This window comes from Anolis carolinensis, chromosome 2, assembly GCF_035594765.1.
Source record: "Anolis carolinensis isolate JA03-04 chromosome 2, rAnoCar3.1.pri, whole genome shotgun sequence".
Lineage (NCBI taxonomy): Eukaryota > Metazoa > Chordata > Lepidosauria > Squamata > Dactyloidae > Anolis > Anolis carolinensis.
Genome location: NC_085842.1, coordinates 81,158,213 through 81,180,459, shown reverse-complemented (window position 1 = coordinate 81,180,459; position 22,247 = coordinate 81,158,213). Strand labels below are relative to the sequence as shown.

At 41.8% G+C, this 22,247-nt stretch overlaps 1 protein-coding gene across 2 annotated transcripts in view; it reads left to right on the top strand.

Moving 5' to 3' along the window:
• The window catches only part of tex264 (testis expressed 264, ER-phagy receptor), a 218,761-nt gene that overhangs the window by 54,695 nt on the left and 141,819 nt on the right, over positions 1-22,247 (top strand). For both annotated transcript variants that reach the window (XM_008105085.3, XM_008105086.3), the window contains exon 3: positions 11,871-12,092. In XM_008105085.3, coding sequence (XP_008103292.2) covers positions 11,871-12,092 — 222 coding nt within the window. The remainder of the gene's footprint in view (positions 1-11,870; positions 12,093-22,247) is intronic.

Here is a 22,247-nt window from a genome sequence, read left to right as displayed (position 1 = left end):
CTCCGAGAAACTATCGATATTTCACATTATTTTTTGCTCTTTATGTGAGCATGAAGCTCACCTATGTTTGTTATCTTTTGCTTCAAGGGAAGGTGTGAGGACAGGGGGACCATTTCCCGGAATTGATACGTCTGTGTGTGGACTTGCTGTCAGGTCCCGGGATTTTTTGCCCCATTTTTAAAACATGCATTTTGATGCTGTCTGGAAACACCCAAAATCTCTGAATGCTCAAGTCTTTTATATACATTTTCATGGTAAAATTGCGTCCTTTATATAAATGGTAAGGTTTGCTATGGAGTGTAAATGAAGCAATTCATCTATTCAGAGGTAAAGGTAAACATAGCTTTTAAAGTTGGTGGATAATCAAATACTTTAATCATGTTGAAATTTTACTGCTCGGTTTAATGTTTTATCTGATTTGTGCTGTCGTGTCTGGGCATGGCCCCATGTAAGCCGCCCCGAGTCCCTCCAGGGAGATGGGGCGGGATATAAGAATAAAATTATTATTATTATTATTATTATTATTATTATTATTATTTGAAAAATCCATCAATACAGAGCATTGACTGTACATTCCATGTTTGAAGTAGATGAGAGTACAACTGAGAACCATTGCTGATTGCTTCTTTTGCTCGGGGGGCACACTTCTCCTAGATTATGGGTTAAGTGTGCACATATGCACATTTGTAAAGCACAATGATGGAATTAAACAGTGTTTCACACTGTTTGTGAGTGCCATGCTGAGGGCTGGATTAGAGTAATTGGGAACTTTCTCGGGATGTTTAATGATCCTAGGTGCCTGTTTTAGGATGTAGATGCAATGCCAGAAATGGAAGGTAGTCTCAGATCAAAGCACCCATTTAAATTATTAAAACCTCACTTTGCTTTCCTAAACCTTGTCCTTACAGAGAAAGTGATGTGTGTGTCTCTCTGTGTGTGTTTATGTGTGTATCGTTTTAGTTATTTATAGTTTGTGTGAATATTGTGGGATAGGCATGTGAGCCTATATGCACCAGAGTGACAAAGAACTGATTTTCTCCTTACAGCTATAGGGCATAGTTAGAAACAATCACAATAAAATAGCAAAGCTTAACTGAAGTTTGCTATTTTAGTGTTAACTAGCAGACAACCCCCAGAGTCAGACTTCACTGGACTTAACGTCAGGGTAAACCTTTACCTTTACCTTTAGCAGACATAATCAAATCGAAATGGATTAGAAACTTCTTAGTCCTTCAACCTAGTGACTAAGGCTACAGATACATTTAAATATAACTAAACAAATTTATTTTAAAGCAAGCAAGGCCAAGACAGATGTACACTCCAATGGTTCTTTTACAATCTGTACCAAATTTCCAGTTTGAGTTTTATAATCTTAGAAGATCTGATGAAGATACATATTATAATCTTTCCCTACACACTGGCCTGCCTGTCAGCCCTTGAGTGTAAGCATGCGATCTTCTCACCTTTAAAAACACAACCTTTGTTTCATCAATATTTTGAAAATCTATTTTTTTTACTGATGTGAAAAAAGGATAAAAAACTTTGAGATAATGGAAAGTAATGCCCATATTTAGTAAGCTGAAATTTGTTCCCTGATGAACATCATCTCCCTCTACTTTTTGCCTGGCTTCAGTATCTTTAGAGGAATAACTAAAATGTCTAAACCACTGCTTTTCATCTTTTTTATGTGGGGATCTGCCTATTCCTCTCTGTCATGCCCCAGGACATGGTATATTGACAGGCATGCATCTGCCACACTGTGTTTGCCTTGCAGTTTTTCCCTCTTGGCTTTCTGTACCCCTAGTTTTGATGCAATAGTGTGATGAGTCATGGGCCATGTAGTCCCATTCATGGCACTGTAGTCCCAGATGAAGAGGAGAACTTGGGTTTTTCACCGTCTCAGTCAGAATTGGAACCTTCCCAGCCAGATTTGGGAACCTTGCACCTGCAAGAGATTTGTCTTCCAGAAGTCTGTCAAACAAGCCCTGAGCCTAAATCTCCTGTGTTTTCTCGCCACGAGTTTTGTAAACAACAGAGAGGAGTTCAAGCGGCCTCTCGCAGGAGTGCTAGGATAGCTGCTAAGAATTTAGCTGATTAAGCCTGGTTTCCATGAGAAACTTTAAGGAGTCATGCATCTGGACTCAGAGATTAGCTTTCGTTTCTGGTTCCCCAGTGAACTGTTCTTTGGTGGGAAAACTAGACCCTATTTAGGTGTTTTACCCACAAAGGGTTCTTGCGGAGTCAATTCGTCAGCTACTGGAGTAAGTTGTGTGTGGACAGCGCGCTCCGTTTCCAAGCCTCGTTCCTGTTTCAAGCCTTGTTCCTGATTCCAAGCCTTCGTTCCCGTTTCCAGCCTTGTTTACCTCCACGGACCTTGCCTTGTTTTCCAGGACTCAGCCTTGCCTTGTTTTCCGGATTTTGCCAAGTAATTCCACGGATCTTGTTCTCGCTCCTCGTTCCTTGTTGCCTTGTATCAAGCCTCGTTTCAAGTTATTTCCTAGCCTTGCTCAAGTTCATGGACTAAAGGACCTTGTCATCTCCCCTCACTTTGCCTGGCAAAGTGAGTGTTTCGGTTATTGGATTACAACTTTGGACCTTAATATTACATATTGGACATTGTTTTCTTGGACTAATTTTGACCTTTCCTGAAAGGTCTACTTCTGGACTATTTCATACACTTGCTTTTATTAACTTTATATATTTCCTTAATAAAGATATTAGATAGATTCTGGCCTCTGTGTATGGTTATTGGTGCTCTGCAGCCTGGGTCCTGACAAATAGCTCCTTCCTTCTCTCTCAGGGCTGTACTTGTTGTCCTGAAGAGAGAACATGACTGCCCAGCTCCTCGGAATTTATCATTTTTCACTTACTGCTGTGTGACGTTTTGCAAGGTTTGCCCGGATTAAAGCATCTGGAATCTTGTCTGTGTCTCCTCAGTTGAGTTGACACTGTCTGATAATATATATCTGGTGTAAGTACTTGTCAAAATGGAGATAGCTATGGATCTTCCCACAGCCTCACATTTCCAGCCAAGTTATTGAGTCAGAATAGTGAAAAATGCATAAAGACTCCCAGAAACAACTGTAGACAGTTCACCATCTCCAGAGATACAGTCGCACCAAGTTACCTGCGGTCTCAGAAGGAATCAGTAGTGTGTATTTGCATCTGCAGCTCAGACCCCCTCAGTATAGAATCTTCTAGCAAGCAGCTACCTCTCCACTATAGTTCATTTTTGTGTTGCATCATGGCTGAAGGACACCCTGAGACACAAGAGTAACATGGACACCAGTCTGCTGCCCAAAGTGAAACCTAAATGGCCTGCTAAACCAACTTGGAAGGTCAGAGACTGTCTAGAAAGTTTAAAACATGAACTTTCCTCTGAACTTTCAAAATGGTGGCAGAAAATACAGAATATGATGTCTGCCATGTGCTTGCCTACTCACCATGTATCACCACTAGATTTGTGTTATGCATGGACATTACAAAACGAAAGCTAAAGAATATGAAAACGTATTGAAAAAACTAAATACAGAAGTTTTATTGGAAGAATTGCAAAACTTTCAACATCTTAGTTCAGAACGTGTTCAAAATGTACATCTAAGTCACAATCCTCAAAATCTTCCACACTCAGCAACTTGTAGAAGCACATCCAGAGGCAGAAGCTACTAAGGTACAGGCAGCCTTTGCACAACAGAAGGCACTGATGGAAGCTAATGTTGCACAACAAAAGGCAGCATTTGAAGCTCTAGGAAAACAGTGTCAGCATGCTACAGCCATGGCGAGGTTAAAAGTTTTAGAGCAGACCATCAGCAGAGGTGAAGCCGAGAGCATCAGTGATATGGACCCATAGGGTCCCCTCAAGCACACATGAGATTATGTACTAAGCCAAAACAGTGAACCCCTACTTGCCACAAACTTTTCTGTCAGCGACAAGATCTTTCCAGAGCAACAGGGCACAGTATCTTCTGCAGCACACTGCCTTCAAGGTCAGTACAACGCCCTGCCTGTCCAGCATCCAGATTTTTCTTCCTTCAGGAATCCCCAAGGCCTTACACTGTAGCAAATTCCATATACCAACACTCGAGTAAATACTAATGCGCCACCACACCACCAGACTGTAAGTAACCATTCAGTTTCTCACCCATATGTGCCTAAACCTATGGACTTTAAGCTAGCCCCTAGGCTGAATCCTATACTGCCCCATTTCTACCTACGTCTGTTAACCAGAACCCTACTCACAATGTAATTACTGCTGCTCAGCCAGCAATTCAATATGCAAAGTCGGAGAGAACAGACATGTCAGAATTTGCAAGGTACATGGCTCGCCGTGAGCTTACTAAGACTGGACTTACAAGGTTTGATGACCAATCTGAGAAATAGAGGCTGGAAATGTGCTTTTAAAACTGAAACCAGTGACCTCGGTATTACTGCAGCCAAAGAAGTAGTATGCTCATCTGGTGGCTGGGCCCACAGTCTGCAGAACATGCAAAAAGACTCAGATCAGTCCAGATTCACAACCCCACAGCAGGTCTTACTGCTGCTTGGGAAAGACTGGAGAAAACTTATGGCAGTCCTGAAGCAAGAGAGAATGCTCTATTCAAACAATTGCAAGGGTTTCCAAAGATATCTGGCAAGGATCATAAGTAATTCAAAGAACTTAGTGACCTACTCATGGAGCTCCTACTGGCCAAGGAGGATATGTACCTACCAGGCCTCAGTTACCTGGATACTCCTTGTGGGGTAAACCCAATAGTCTCCAAGTTGCCATATAATATTCAAGAAAAGTGGTCTACAGTTGGTTCAAGATACAAATATGAGAATTAAACTTAAGAATAAAAAAATAGTGGAGGTGGAAAGTGCTCTTTCTTGGAAGGAATTTATACAAAATTCAAGAGGCAACTTTAACATGTTAGAACAGCAAGGTGTCCTGAATTGGTTTGAGAGGCAATAGCTATATAATTGGAAAAAGCATTGGTTAGGTAAAAATCCCAGATGTAGAGAGCTGAATAAATATGAAGAAAGTAAACTTAAAAATCAAAAAACTTTAGGGAAAGGATTAATTGGTAAAATTGATTAATAGGTGAAGAAATAGTGCTGAAGCTGTTAGAAAAGGTCTGGGAAGGAGACCTAGGGCCTCTGATGGATCTCGATTGGAAAAGGGTTCTAAAGTGGAGAGTGGTTAAGAATTTGTCAATAAGATTAAAAGAAAATGTATACAAAGTCATATGGAGATGGTATACCACACCGGTTAAACTACACCAGATGGATAGGAAACAAAGTAACCTCTGTTGGACACAGGGCCGGCCCGAGAAAATTTTAAATATTAAGTGGAGGGAAAAATTGCGCCCCCCCCCCGTGCTGTGGGAGGCGTGGCCATGCGCTGCGGGAGGCGTGGCATGGCCAGACCTGGCCCCGCCTCCCATGCCCTGGCACTTCCTCCCACGCTGTTCACCCTGACCCTGCCTCTCGCGCAGCGTGAGAGGCGAGGCCAGGACGCGCAGGGCGGGAGGTGGGGCTCCACCCAGATGGGGCCCCGCCTCCTGCCCCGCGCGCCCTGGCCCAGGCCAGCTGGCCAGGAAGCAGCGGGAAAGTCCCTCCAGGCCGCGGCACCCGCGGCCTGGAGGGACTCCCGCTGCAGCCTGGCCGGCTGGGCAAGGCCAGCCAGGCGAGGGCAAGCGGTGCGGGAGGCGGGGCCAGCCCTGGCTCCGCCTCCCGCGCTGCTCACCCTGACCCCGCCTCGTGCAGCTTGGGAGACAGGGCTAGGGCGCGCGGGGTGGGAGGCGGGGCTCCGCCCAGACGGGGCCCCGCCTCCCACCCCACGCGCCCTGGCCTGGCTTGCCTCCACGGCGCCTCCGGAGACTGTGCGCCTGAAGTGGGCGATTCAGTGGCCTCCGCATTGGGCCGGCCCTGGTTGGAGATGTGGCATGTATAAAGGGACATATTTTCATTTGTGGTAGAGATACCCCCAGTTGAAGAGTTTTTGGAACAACATATTTATAGAAATCAGTAACATTATAGGATTAAACATCACCCCGGATGCTAGGTTAGCATTATTAATGGATGCCACAAAGTTGAATTTAGAAATGGAAAAGAAAGAATTGGTGATTATTTTACTCACAGTGTCGAGACTTATAATTTCAAGGAATTAGAAGATAGTAACCAATCTCACACTGGAAGCATGGGATGGGGAGGTATGGAATGTAGCTTTAAATGATAAATTATCAATGGAAATGAGGGTGTTCAGGGGGAAAACTAAAGGATCTGATTTTGATTTATACTGGTCAGTTTTTATTAAATATGTTCTAGAAAGTGAAAAAGCAAAACAGTACAACCTTGGTCAGGAATTTTGGATATGACATTTGTTTAATGGTTGAATTATAAATTTTATGGTAAAGGAAATGATACTTGTTCAGGCCTTGGTGGTGGGGTTATGTGTTTGCAATATGTCCACTATATTGTGTTCTGTTTAAATTAAAAAAGATACAAATGTGAGAATCGAGTCTCCTTTCCTCCATTTTCTTACTTCTGTGAGTTTATCAAGAACATCACAGAATACAAGAATGAACCAAGCTTTTCCTATTGTGAACCCAGTGTCCCTGGTTCACCTCCTGTTAAGTATGACATCTCACATCCTAGCTACAGAAACGGCAGGGGTCCAATTTCAGTGAAAAAGACTGATATGCTTCCTATACTTACATCAGCTCCAGAAGAAAGCAGTAGCAAGAACATCCAAGACGAGAAGGTAAACAATCTTAACTGCCTGTGTCCTATTCACGAGAAGCCTCATCCCCTCAAGAAATGTATTGGCTTCAGGAGGAGACCAATCCAGGAACGTAGGGAGCATCTAATGAAACTTGGGGTATGTTTCAAATGTTGTGCCTCTATCAAACATATTGCTGGAGACTGCAAAATTGCGTGTGGCAGCGAAGACCAGGTTCAAGCTCTTCATCTATCCCAGCTTAGTGCCATGCCACCTAGAGGTTCCCCTACAAGCCATGGCGGGGAGAACACAGGTCAAGCAGCGAATACTACTGCGGTATCCTCTTCATGTACAGAAGTCTGTGGAGAAGACCTTTATGTCAAGTCCTGTACAAAGATATGCCTAGTCAATATATACCCCAAGGGTCAGCCAGAAAAGTCACTGAGTGTACACCATCTTAGACGACCAGAGCAACCAATCACAAGGTCAGAACTCTTTTATCTGTTTAACTTAAAGGGTGATATTTATCTTTATACCTTGGGTACATGTAGTGGTAGATTAGAGGTTTCTGGCAGAAGAGCCAGTGGACTCATAATAGCTTCTCTCAAGGGCAATTTGGAGATATCTTTGCCCACACTTGTTGAGTGCAACCAGATACCATCTAACAGAGAGGAGATACCCACACCAGAGGTGGCCTTCCATCACCCTCATCTAAGGCCTATAGCCAACAAACTACCAGCCCTTGACAAAAACGCAAATATTCTACTTCTGCTAGGTAGAGACATTCTCAGACTGCACAAAATACACCAGCAAATCAATGGACCACACAACACACCTTTTGCCCATCTCGATCTAGGATGGGTTATCATAGGCAATGTCTGCATAGATAAAATGAAAAGGCCTACTAAGATTTCTTCATTTAAGTCACATATCTTCCAAATGGTCACAGCACTTATCAGAAGGTATTTGAGGTCACAAAGAGTTGGAGACAACTAAATGACTGAGCAGCATTTGAGAGGGATCATGCAGAACCTTCATCTGCCCTCCATCCACACACACCAGTCCCAAAGCCGGGAGCAGAGTCCCCTATGACTGGATCTTGTAAGAGCCCACATCTACCCACCGCCAATGTGCCACTGCTGAAGATACCACCTCCTTTAGGCTGCACGCACCCATGCAACAGCCATTGCAGTGGTTCCTCCTACTGCCTCGCATCAGCTGCCCAACATCAACAGGGATCCTGCCTGTAAGGGACACAAATTCCCAAATGGTACAAGCTGTCATGCATCACAGTCATGTGAAGCAGACAAGGGGCTTGGTGAGGATGAGGACAGCAGTCCTGAACGTAGCTCTTGCACCTTGTCCTCCACAACCCAAAAAGATTGGAAATTCTGTGACTGCTGCTACTGTGAGTTCTTTGGCCACAATGCACCTCCAGCTGCTCCGATAAGCCAGAACTATGCTGAAATCCGGGAAAAGCTGTGTTCTTGACTGACCAAAAGAAAAGAGAAGCTTCCTCAAAAGCTAGGGCACAGCAGCAGCTCAGGAGAGCCAGCTGTAGACCATCAGGATGTCCTGGACTATATCAACAGCACTGAACTGAAGCCCCTCAATAGCGCCAAGGCACCCAAGTGAGCACGGCACAAGCAGGAGGAGGAGGAGAAGAAAAAGGCTTAGCTGGAGGCTGAGGCCCAGAAGCGAGTGGACCGAACTTCACCCACAGGCCAGCACCAGGAGTTGGCTGAGGAAAAACTGCTGGAGTGGCCCCATCTTGAACTGGTGCTTCTTCTTCCAAGAGGAAACACCTCATAAGGAAGAGAAGGACACCATCCACAGCTCATGACGGGGAACATACCTCCATGAACTAAAATTGTCAAACTTCTGACACATTCTCGTGGACTACAATGTGGGTTGGTGCAAGTGTTGGCAAATTGCGGCTTCCCCGACCCGAAGATTGGTTCACTTGGATCCTATGTAACCCTTGGATCCTAGTTGTGGCTGACAACTTCAAAACTTTTATTGTAAGTTTGGATTAATTGTTGACTATTGTTTATTCTGCATGTTCCCCTTGTTTCAGGTTTGAAGAGAAAAAAATCCTTATAGACGTCTCAAGGACAATATTTTAATGTTTGCTTTCAGTGAAATCTAAAGATTTCAGGCGGGGAGTGTCATGCCCCAGGACATGGTATATTGACATGCATGCACCTGCCATACTGTGTTTGCCTTGCAGTTTGGCCCTTGCAGTTTGGCCCTTGCAGTTCCTTCACTTTCTGTATCCCTAGTTATGATGTAATAGCTTCTCCCTTCTCTCTCAATGCTGTACTTGTTGTCCTGAAGAGATAACATGGCTGCCCAGTTCCTGGGAATTTATCATTTTTCACCCACTGCTGTTTTGCAAGGTTTGCCCGGGTTAAAGCATCTGGAATCTTGTCTGCGTATCCACAGTTGAGTTGACACTGTCTGACAACATATATCTGGTGTAAGTACTGGTCAAAATGGAGATAGCTACGGATCCTCCCACAGCCTCACACTTGCAGCCAAGTTATTGAGTCAGAATACTCTCCCTTTCCATTGTGTTATGGGTCACATCACATTTTTACCCATTGCCTAGAAGTTTTTATTCCCTTTTTCATCTGGGACTGGAAGCCAATGGCTTGGGAATGAGCACTGGTCCAGGGACCACCACTTAAATAGTACAGGTCTGAACCTTGTTTTCAGCTTTAGACTTATTGTTGAATAAGCAAGAATAACAATCACATTCATAGCATGCTGCTGAAATGTCAGTGTAGGTCTGGATGGAAGCCCTGAGAATACCAGGGATACACAAACAATGTGTGTGTGTGTGTGTGTGTGTGTGTGTGTGTGTGTGTAAATGTCACAGCATGATCAGTGGTTATCAGGTAGAGGAGCGAGCCTTTTGAATTGGCAACAGAAGCGATGACTGCTGTTGCTCACTTGTTGCTTCCTGCACAATAGGCAGATAATTGGCACTAGATATAATTGGTGTCTCTACTGAAGTTGGCATTGTTGAATAACAAATGGATCCAGAGCTACAGAAGTCCATGAAGCCTTTCAGAGGAGAATGTCAACAGTCATTATTGAGAGACATTTATTCCCCTCATTGTTCAGATAAGGAAGTGAGATTTGTTAGATACTAAAATCTGACCCTGATGAGTTGGTCATACTTTTTTTGTCAAAACAGTGTCTATTGTGAGTTTTGAATCAAGAGACTAGAGAACTCATTATACCTATATATAACATTGGCATGCCTTTTTAAAAGACAAGGTTACAAAGAAGCTCCTACAATATATATGAACTGGATGTAATTGTCAAGATGTATAGATGAGAATACATATTACTAGGTAATGAAAAACAGTCTTTTTTATACAGGGTAGGGAATGGAAATTGCTGTGCAGCAAAGTTTCCCAGTACTAAATGCTGCAGAAACAAGCATGTATTTCAAAGAGTTACAGGTATGTGTTTCAAAGAGTTTTTTGATTAGAGTTTTGTATGGTTTCTGGGCTATATGTCTGTGTTCTTGCAGTATTTTCTCCTGACCTTTTACCTGCATCTGAAGATGCCAGTCACAGATGGAGGCAAAATATCAGAAGAAAATGCTGCTAGAACATGGACATACAGCCTGGAAACCACACAACACTAGTGATTCCGACCATGAAAGCCTTTGACAATACAGTTTTGTTTGCTTAACTTCTAAAGTAGGAGTGAGCAACTATGACCCCCAGGACACCACAACCCCTGCCAAAAAAAAAAAAATCACACACAAGAACCCTCAAATGCCATAAAACTTATTTAATGATAATTATTTAATTTACTTGTTTTGCTTATTTAATTTACTTATTTTAATTCATTGTATAATGTATTGTAATGTATTGCATGCTTTTATAGTTGTTTTATACCGGCATTGAATTTTTGCCTTTATTATGATGGGAGCTGCCCTGAGTCCCCCAGGGGAGATAGGGCGGGCTACAAGTAAAGCATCATCATCATCATCATCATCCCCCTAGGGAGCATTGGCCACGTTTTTACATCCCTGTATGTTGCTTTAAGCCCAGAATAAGCCTTTTCAGCATCAGGATTCAGTATTTGTGAAGATCTTTTTTTTAGTAAATTCCAAATGAAATATTTTCGTTCAGTGTTGCAGAATAAATATACTATAGTACTGTTTCTAATTTACACAATTCCATGGGATGTTTCAGTGAGTTTTACAGTGACATTGTATTAATAAACAATACCCATTTACCTTTATAAATAATGCTCCCATCTTCTGTGAAGGGCTCTTTGCTCTGAAGAGTTTTCAGAGCAAGTGCACTGTGACAGGGGTGCTTTGGGATATTGCTTGTACTTTTCAACCATTTTCTGAACACTTCTGCAATCTTACATTGGCTCTGAAGATTGCACAGAACTTGGTCCTGGTAAATTAAGCAGCTTTAGATTGAGTGTACCTCTTCTGAGAGGTGCACATTGGGTGCCTTTCTTCTGGTGGCATTGTGCAAGGCAGCAGGTGGCTGGGGCTGCCCACCACCTCCATTGTTGCAGTTGCTGTCCCTCCGATAGATTGAGATATTGATTACTGTCCTGCATAAATGCCAGAGGGGTCAAATTGCTTTTTTAATGGGTTGCTGCACAAGTGGTTTGACACTATGAGATCTTGGCAAGAATGCATTTCTATATCACTGAGCCGTTTTAAAAATTGTACTTCTTACTGTAACAGCCACGGTTTTTCTAGTGTGGCTTGCAGTGCCCATTTTGATTGTAGTGATCAATTTTTGCTCCAATTGTTTTATGAAGAAACCCTAGGGAATGAGTTGTAGAATCCCTGAACATTTCAAAAGAATCTGTGGAGTATTCCGTGAAATTATCTCAGTTCACATAGTGCATCACCAAAATCCTGTATAAACTGAGAGCTAAATCTGTACATGAATGTCAGTAACGACAGGTAAATTAGAAACATATGTGGGAAATGTTTGCCACAGCTGGTTGTCTCAAATAATTTCTGATAACTTTGTCAGGATTCTCAAGAACACAAGCTAAAAACCACTGCTTTAAGGTGCCTGTAGCATCACTGGTATTTCTCCTTTGTTTTAAACATAGCTTTATGCATCCTTTGAGGCTTTTATCATCTAAATCCAATCATAATATCTCTTACTAGGTGGATCCAGAGAAATGCCGTTATGCTGTTGGTCGTGTTCTGAGTGAAGGAGAAGAGAAGCCATCTGAGGAAGTGGTCCGCATGTTCTTGAAGTATGGTTTCAAGATTATCAGCTTCCCAGCTCCTAGCCATGTGGTCATGGCAACCTTCCCCTACACAACTCCTCTGTCCATCCATCTGGCTGTGAACCGTGTCCACACGTGCCTTGACACATATATCAAGGTGAGTGATTCTGCACAGCAGTTTCTATATTAAGTCTTACACTCAGAAAATATGAGACTTTTATGTTGGTTTGTTCCTGGTTCCTGATTGGTTGTATTCTAAAAACATGGCAATAGTTGACTAAAGAGCAAAAACTTTATCCTGGCAAGAGAAATTTCGTCCTCTACATGTTTAATGAATTTGTGCCATGTAATCAACTTTCTCTATGTTTTTATGGTAAAAGCAATGAGGAACAGAAATGTATAACCCAGGAACATCACCCTTAGTTCCCAGGCACAAGTACACAGCCAAACAGATGGCCACGCACCGATGGCCACGCAGCCCCTATAACCCAGGAACGGAATTTATACGATGATTCGCATATAGGTTTTTTTTAAAAAGTGCCATAATTTCCGACTGATGTCCTGCTGCGGCCATCTTGGGGGCTGCAAAATTCCAGGACAAAGCAAGTGTGGACGACAGAGGCAGAAATCCCAGGACCAGAAATCCCGGGAAGAGGTATGTAGACCTCTTCTCAGGTCCCGGTTTTTTTTTTTTTGGTCCCTGACTAAGCGATTTGGTGCTGTCTGGAAGCACCCCCAGAGAAGACAAGCATATTGCTGGAGGCAGTCAAGTAGTCGATCAAAGGTGTGGCGTGATGGTGGTAAACAGCTTGTTCCTGAGTAAACCTCTAAAATGGTGATGATTTGAATTTGGAGTGTGAACAATAATGCAATTTCAGAGTATTATATTACAAGTGGGCGCAGAGGCGGTTCAACCACCAGGCCAACTAGGCAGTTGCCTGTGGCGCCATTTTGTTGGGGGCACCATTGAGGCAACTACTGTCTCCTGCGGCCTGCCTCCGCAAGGTATTGAACTGCTTTTTCTGTTGATTTGTTGTAAAACATGATGTTTTAGTGCTTAATTTGTAAAATCTTAATGTAATTTGATGTTTAATAGGCCTTTCCTTAACCCCTCCTTATTATCAAACATTTTCGCTTATCTAACACTTTTATTTTTCAGTGATTAGTTTGAGGGGGGGAGGGCGCCAAAATTCTATTCGCCTACACTTGAAAAATACCTAGGGTCGGCTCTGAGTGGGCGTTACATCAATGGGGCGAATTCCAGTCTGAATTATAGATGTGTTATTTTAGTGGTATAGACAAGACATCTGTATGACAGAAGCTTGTATTTTTTTGTAATCTTCATTTTTTTTTAGTGAAATAATTTTTTGTAACCATTCCTCTAGCTATCCTAAAAGAGTTAGGGGTGATTTCTTGTTAAATATGTTTGAAATAAAAAGTTGCTTGGATTCATTCTTCAAAGATTTCTCACTGTGATATTGAAAGAGCGAGACTGAAGGCGAGCCAGGCCTATGTGTTTTTGTTTGAAAGGAGTATCTTCAGTCTCCCACTTACCTTCAGGACATTACAAACATTTTCATTCATATCTCTTCCTGGACACAATAGGGCACGGCTGATTCTTATCTCCTGTCAGACAAATTCCCCATTGCAAACCTAACGCTAAAAAGCACATCACTATAACATCTTATTGATTCTCACCAAAACATTTGCCCCTGTTCCCTTGTAGCCTGCGAGAATACATTGAGGTCTTTAAATGTTTGTGCCAGTCTTTGAGGGTAGCCATCCAATTATTTCCTATCTCAAATGTGAAAGTGTAGCTGAACAGACATCTTCTGGGAAAAAGTTATTTCTTTTGGAAGGGAAAGGCTGAGATTTTACACATGCACATAGCTCTGTGGCTACAGCTGTCAAACTTTCACTTTGGCCCCTTCCACACTATCTATATATATAAAAGGGTAATTAAATTTCGGCCTAGGACAAAACAATAAAACTGCACATCCCAGAAACACTAAACTTGGCAGCACAACCCCTCATCCATGCCTCTATGTTCATACAAAGAAAAGAAAAATAAAGTCCTAATTAGAGGGAGAGGAATAATTGTTTTTATCCAATTGCTGCCAGTTAGAAGGCTAAGCTCCGGCCACTTGGTCTGCTAGCAACCCACTCACCCCAGGGGACAGGCAGAGTTATGCCTCACTTAGGCCTCTTCCACACTGCCTATAAGATGCAGATTATCTGATTTTAACTGGATTATATGGCAGTGTAGACTCAAGGCCCTTCCACACAGCTATATAGCCCATTTATAATCTTATATTATCTGCTTTGAACTGCATTATCTTGACTCCACACTGCCATATAATCCACTTCAGTGTGCATTTTATACAGCTGTGTAGAAGGGGCCTCATATAATCCAGTTCTAAGCAGATAATATAAGATTATAAATATACAGTACAGTCTCACTTATCCAACATAAACAGGCCGGCTGTTACGAGTCAGATGCCAGCCAATATAAATAACTCAGGCTCTTTTGTGTTTTTTTTTTTTTGCAATAAACTAAGAAGCAACAAAAAAGGGCTCAAAACACTTTCTCTTCAGTATGAAGTAACAATGTCCAAAAAGAACTCAAAAAAACCAAACTCAGGATATAATCTGGATTATCCTGGGAAATAATCCAAATTAAAACAAATTTAGTTGAAAAGGCTAGGAACTCGCTCCACTTGCTGGTTGGAGCTAAACAAACACAGGAAAGCTACCAGCAATTACCCACAGTGACCAATGGCCGCACAATGCCCCAAAACGTAGTTAAGGCTAAACTGCGTTGTAAAGGAGACGTCACAGCCGCCACATCCAGTCTGCATCGTTAGGGAGAAGTCACAGGCATTGAGTTCCAGTCCAAGTCATCAGGGAGAAATCACAGTCATCGAGTTCCAGTCCAAGTCGTCAGGTAGAACAGAGGCAAGCCGGCAGGTCCCAAAGCAGTCTTCCAAACATGTCTTCTGAAACAGAGATCCCGAAAGCGCCCAACAAACACCTTGCCGATTGCAAGGCCACATTAGCAACAAACTTACTTTTTTTTACAAGTCCTCCTCAGAACTTGAGCCAGCTAACGCCCCATCCACAGCTGAACCTTGGTGCTTCAAATCCTCATCAGAGCTGGACCCACCTGACGCCCCATCTCCAGCTGCTGCCCCTTTACGATCTCTCCAGCCAGTCCACCTTCTATCCAAACCCTAACTCCCCAGGATCCACCTGTATCTTCTCTGTGCCATCCCTCAAATGTACCACTGCTTGTGGGTTCCTCAAGAATCTCCCGGATCTCCTGAACCTTAGTCCAATCCATGTCTTCACTTCCAGAGTCTGACATCCCATCGTCCTGACTCCCAGCCCCATAATCCCCTTCAAAACCCCCAAAGATATCATCATCAGTGGGCTCCATAAGTATTTCCCAGATTCTCTTCCTTTGTGGCTCCTCATCAGAGTCTTGCTCACGAGTAGTTTTCCTGCCTCTTCTAGTACAACTAGAAGGATCTCTACTCGAAGACTCTATCACAACACCGGCAGAACGTTGGATAATTGAATATGTTGGATAATAAGGGATTCAGGAAAAGCCGATTAAACATCAAATTAGGTCATCATTATACAAATTAAGCACCAAAACATCATGTTATACAACAAATTTGACAGAAAAAGTAGTTCCATGCGCAGTAATGCTATGTAGTAATTACTGTATTTACAAATTTACCACCAAAATATCATAATGAATTTAAAACACTGACTACAAAAACATTGACTACTAAAAGGCAGACTGCACTGGATAATCCAGAACATTGGATAAGCGAACGTTGGATAAGTGAGATTCTACTGTAATATGAAATAATTACTGTGGTAAAATAATACAGAACAATATAATCTCTAAAACCAGGACAGTAAATAAAGAGCAACACTCTGAAAGCAGGGAAATTAGGAATTCCACAAAGGAAACAATCAGGGCCAGCTAACACCTCCCAAGAAAGGATTCTTCCAGAAAGGAAGCTGAGAAGGGAGTGAAGCAGTGTGTATTACCAAAGTCATTATTATTACTATTATTATTATCATTATTATTATTATTGTGTTGCTATGAACCGTGAAAATGAATACAAGCTGGCTCCAAGTATTCAAAAACACTAAAATCAGAATATATAAAAATTACTGTGGTATAATAAAACAGAACAATATAATCTCTAAAATCAGAACACTAAATAAAGAACAACACTCTGAAAACAGGGGAATTCCACACAGGAAACAATCAGGGCCAGCTAACATCTCCCAACAAAGTATTCCCATCACCAAAGTCTGGCAAATCCTCTGTTTTCTGAGGGCCACAGACAGTAGAAGCACATAAAATATCGCAAAGAACACCACTCTGAAAACAAGGGAATTCCAGACAGTAAACAATCAAGGATAGCTAACACCTCCCAACAAAAAATTCACTCAGGGAGGAAACAGCCAGGCTTTAAAGCTGCAAGGCCATTACATGCTAATCATTTTGCCTAATTGCAGCATTCATACTTGCCTCCAACAGACAAAAAAACCCAATCAGAAATATTGTATATTCACAAGCTTTAGGAAATAATATCCCCTGATGGCGCAGCGTGTTAAAGCGCTGAGCTGCTGAACTTCTGGACTGAAAGTTTGCAGGTTTGAATTGGGGGAGCAGAGGGAGCTTCTGCCATCCCTAAAGTTCAAAAACATGCAAATGAGAGTAGATGAATATGTATTGCTCTGGTGGGAAGATAACGGCGCTCCATGCAGGCATGCCACATGACCTTGGAGGAGTCTATGGACAACGCCAACTCTTTGGCTTAGAAATGGAGATGAGCATCAACCTCCAGAGTCTGACACGACTGGACTTAATGTCACGGGAAAACCTTTACCCTTTACCTTAACTACCACCAATTCCTCAATACTTTATTTCCCAAACCACCATACTTCGCCACAGCAACGCGTGGCCGGGCGCAGCTAGTAGCTGTATAAAATCCACATTGAACTGGATTATATGGCAGTATGGACTCAGATAATCCAGTTAAAAGCAGATATTGTAGATTATCTGCTTTGATATTCTGGGTTATATGACTGTGAGGAAGGACTCTTACTGATGGGGAAGGGAAGGGAAGATGAGCGCTAACAAAGTGTAGTGGTTTGGGTACTGGACTAGGACTCTGGAGAACAGGTTTCAAATCTCCACTCACCCAAGGAAACCCCTTAGGGTGACCTTTCACATTATACATTGTCAGCCTCAAAAAAAGACAAAGTATCTGAGCAAATCTCGCCAAGAACCTCCTGTGATAGGTTAACCTTATGGTTGCCATAAGTCAGAAATTTCTGAAAGGTACAAAATAACAACAGATGGAGGGAAAGCAATCAAGACTATAGAAAACCAGTTGGAGGGGAGAAATAGAGTGCACCCCCTTTTTTCTTTCTCCCAGGACCTCAAAGCAGCTGGATCTTTGTACTATAAATTGCCTTTCCACCTCACTTCCTTATTAAGAAAGAGCAGCAGAAGCTCATCCTGGGTCTTAAAGCTACCAGGAATGAAAGGTTTTTAGATGGAGTGCAAATGTAAGAGAATAGCTGTCTGCACCCTGTCCCAAATGGGATTTGACATGCATAGAAGTCAGTAACAGGATCTTGGCCAAGGATGGTTTAAAGCAATAGTTCTCAACCTGGGGTCCTTAGATGTTTTTGGCCTACAACTCCCAGAAATCCCAGCCAGTTTATCAGCTGTTAGGATTTCTGGGAGTTGAAGGCCAAAAACATCTGGGGACCCCAGGTTGAGAATCGTTGGTTTAAAGGCTAATGTGAATCAAATAAATATGGTATCTAGTTTGGCCACAGCCACTCTCAGCCACTCCCCTGTTTAGAATGCAGGAAATATTAAAGGCAAAGAAATTAACAAGCATTGGGATGCAATGTAATTAATTGCTAATTGATAAAGATAGCTCATGAGTGAGAAAACTCTGGCTCAGTGGTTCTCAACCTGTGGGTCCCCAGATGTTTTGGCCTTCAACTTCCAGAAATCTTAACACCCGGTAAACTGGCTGGGATTTCTGGGAGTTGTAGGCCAAAACAGCCGGGGACCCACAGGTTGAGAACCACTGCTCTAGCTAATGAATAAAAGTAATTATTCTAATTTTCCCTAACCCTTTAAGCAGAAACATAGCTGATTATGTGATAGCCATATGTGTGTAATGTTTGAAATAAAAGGGCTACTTTCACAGTAGGATTTATTGTAGAAATACCATGACTCACTTATTCAGAGTTCATAAAGGATGCACATATTAGCAATCCCCCTTTGTTTTTCTATCCTCCTTAATGTATTTTATTGAAATTTCATATACCATAAGAGAAAATAAGAAAAATTTAGTATACATTGTTTTTCTGATACCACTTTTGCCTTTTAAAAAAAGACTTTTTTTCAGAAGGATATAAGAGAAATACAGTCACCACAGATAGTTACTCTTAGCAACACACTGTATTTTGAAGATTTGTGATGTGATATGGGTAGTGATAAAGGTAGGCACGTAGAACAGGCCATAGCTCAGCACGTGTTTATTTTTGCAGTGGGTTCCATTTTTACCACCAGTTCATTCATTTTTATCATGTGAACTTTTAGAGAATGCTACAGCATATTCCCAAGTATATTTATAACAAACTAACAAATAAAGATGATGGTGAAATACCATGTAACTGAAGTAGCACCGTACCTTTTAATGCTATAATTGAATGTGCATTTTGAAAGGGTGGCTAAAAACCCTTCCCAGTCACCACTGCTTTAGTAAGGTATTTAGTAAAGTAATATGAATGTCTATCTCACATTTTTTAAACATTAGTACTAAACCCTTGTAATGCTATACCCATCAGAAGAATACCAATAGTTTATCATAGCATTATAAGAGCACATTATGCTGTAGGAGATCCAATGTGGTATAGTGGTTTGAGTGTTAGACTAGGACTCTGAAAAATCCCTGCACAGCTGTTTAAACCCATTGGGTGATCCTAGGCAAATTGTACTTTCTCAGCCTTAAGAGAAGACAATAACAAACCTCTTTCATTCTTGCCAGAAAGACTCTATGAAAGACTTGCCATAAGTTGTAGTCAACCTGAAGGCAGAGAACAAGAATTTAACTGCATAGTGCTATTATACCAATACAAATCCCATTTAGAATAATCCTTTTAGGTCACTGCTATCAAACAACTTAGCTAGTTTTTGGAATTTAGTTTATTTATTTCATTGTTTAAATGTTTATGTCTTTCTCTTAGTCTTGAGTCACTGACCATATGAAAACTACACCCACCAGAAGAATAGCAATAAGAACATTGAATTGGGTGGAACATAGTGGGATGTAAACAGAAATGCATAATATTCTCTGATAATGATGAAATTCAATTATAATTTTCTTGGAAACTTACACAGGAGAGCCAAACTTGACTAGCTAGGAAGTCATGTTATGAAGATACTCATGGATGAGCAGAAATTACAGTGAGTTCAAATAACTCTTTTTTGTGATTTGTAGCTGGTTTTAAAATGGTAGCAGTCTGGATATAATTATATTTCACTTGGTTGAAAATATTTTTGTTTATTCATTTGGCATACTTGATTGTGCTAAATGTTGGACAACAGTTGTGTCCTTTTGGAAATCTCTGAATTATTGTTCTATCTGCTTGGTGCTATTCTGAGGATTAATGCTCAAAGTCAGTCTATGACTCCATGATTTATGCCCCCTTCTACACTGCCATATAAAATCCAGATTATCTGCTTTGAACTGGATTATATGGTAGTGTAGACTCACATAAACCAGCTCAAAGCAGATAATGTGGATTTTCTGCTTTGAACTCAGCCTATGTTAGAGGCTGTGCTGTGTGGACCTGCAACATCTCTCTCTAGCAGGTTGATTAAGCATAATGTATATATTCATGTATAAGTTAAGCAATATTAGTCAAAAATTGACCCAAATTCTGACTTTCCTTATCTATGGTCAATGTAAGTACTCTACCTTCAGTCTTATTTTTTTTAAGGAAACTCCTTTCTCTGAGTACAGTGGCAAAAAGCAAGACCTTGGTCCACCTCAGGAGAATTGAAACGAAGCAGCAACTCCCTCTCACCTGCCCCACACATTGCACATATCTGCCAGAATTTTATAAGTTCTTTGGCGTTGTTTTTCTTGGTTTAATCTTTTATGTTCTTTGTACATATCCCTAATTTTTACCTTCAATTTATCCATGGATGATATCAAAATTCATATTATTGGTCCCAAAAATTGCCCTAGACTTATGCTTGGGGCCACCTTCTGCATATATGATAGGGTTTAGAGGGCAGCAGAAACACGGGCAATGTCCTTGAAGCCTTTACTAGTACTGTAGTTCTGTCTTCTTCTGAACAGGCTATCCTGTATTGCTGTTAACAGACAAAACCCCTGAATGCAATTATAGCATTTAAACACTAGTCTTTCTGTGGGTTGTTGAGAGTTTTCCGGGCTGTATTGCCATGTTCTAGAAGCATTATGTCCTGACTATTGGTAAATCTTAAAGCTACGTGGTATGATGTATTTGGTAACATAGATAGCAGATAAGGGGAGAAGGAAAACAAAATAATTTTCTAAGTGTATGGTTGTTTTATGGTTCAGAGATGACATTTTGATGCTCCAGGAAAGGTCCTGGAGAGTGCATCTGTCACATAAGCAGTGAAAAAATTAAAGCTAAAGAAGAGAGCTACAGCTTGTGTTAGGAACACCTGGTAGCTTTTTAATGAGAGCTGCTTTTCTAGAGTTTTAAAAATAAATGCAAAATCCAGGCTGTTTGTGTTTTTTAAAAACCGAATGAAGGTTTTTTTTTAATGATGAAACTTCCCTCTTTTAAGCAGTAAGACAGGAATCTCAGATAAATGTTTACTAAGCTCATGGTTGCTTTGTATGTGCCTGTGTGCCTCTCTTGGGAACTTGAAATGGGAGATTTTCCAGCAGATTTCAAACCCAGAGTGTCTGTGAGGCAGCACAAGTTGAGAATAGGGAAGAGAGAAGCTGAGACTGATATGGCATAACCAGTCTTTGGGGCAATGGAAAAGATTCTTGATGAAACATTGGAGTCTCTTAGTCAGTTTGTCATTTGACAACTATCTTTCAGCAAATATTAAAAAAGTGAAAAGTGGTTTGTTTCTTGTCCTTTTTAGATGTACAGCTGAAACACAGACTTTTGAAAGGATATGTGTGAGAAAGAATGACTAAACTTAGCTAAATTGGTCTCTCGGTGTTTTGATCTGGGAGTTATCACTCTCATCCAAACATGATAGTAGTGAATAGAGTAGGGATTAGTGACTGGTTACCCATGCTCTTAAAAGTGATAGTATTTAGTATTCATTAAAAACTCTGTATTTCTACTACTCTTTTTTGTATTCTTTTGAATTTATTGTGTTTTGTAAGTGTTGTTAGACATATTAAGTCCCATTATTGAGAGAAAGGAAGCGAGCCACCTTTGAGAAACTGCCCAGCTGTAATCTCTCTCTCTCTCTCTCTCTTTCTCTCCCTCCCTCCCTCCCTCCCTCCCCCCCTCCCTCCCCCCCCCCCCCCCCCCCGGCCCCCTAGAACAGTCAGTTCTGCCAATGCATCTTGTTTCTGGCATGGAACTGTTTTCCTTTTCTTTTTTAAGCTGCTTTTAGAAATATGTGGCAGTTTGACATGGCAGCTAGAGACCAGCCTTGTCACCAGTCAGCCCCTTTACGCTTGTCATTTCACCCAAGTTTGCACCTGAGTCCGCCAAAGTGTCAGGTTGTTGTTTCTTGTGGGCCACTGGGAGCCCTACACTTCTTTCCTCTTTACATGCCAGAGCAGACTTCCGGTGGGAGGCCAGCTTTCCTGAGGCATCACTCCTGAATTGGAGATGTTCTCGCATCTTCTGGCTGGTGTGGCAAACGGCATATACTCCCCTGGCACCTGTTGGAGAGGCAGGCAATGAAAACAAGAGAGAAAGTTTCACAGAAACAGGTGACCTGTGCACATTTTCTGATGGGAATATGTGTTGCCATGGAGACAGCTTCTCCAAATAGCTCCCCTCCGCCTCCCCTAAGCAACTCGGGCGCAAGCAAGACTTTTTTTTTTTTGCAGTGTCTGGTTTGAAAAGATTCTCTTAATGAGAGTCGTAGGTCAGGCGAGCTGAGTGAAGGAGACCCCCTTTCTGCTTCTTTGTCCCTGCGGGATTCGCGGTGGAGGCAAAGGGGCTTATAAGAAAGGCAGCTCTTCAAAAGGTCCCTGTGTTGCAGATGAAACACAGACTCCAGTTG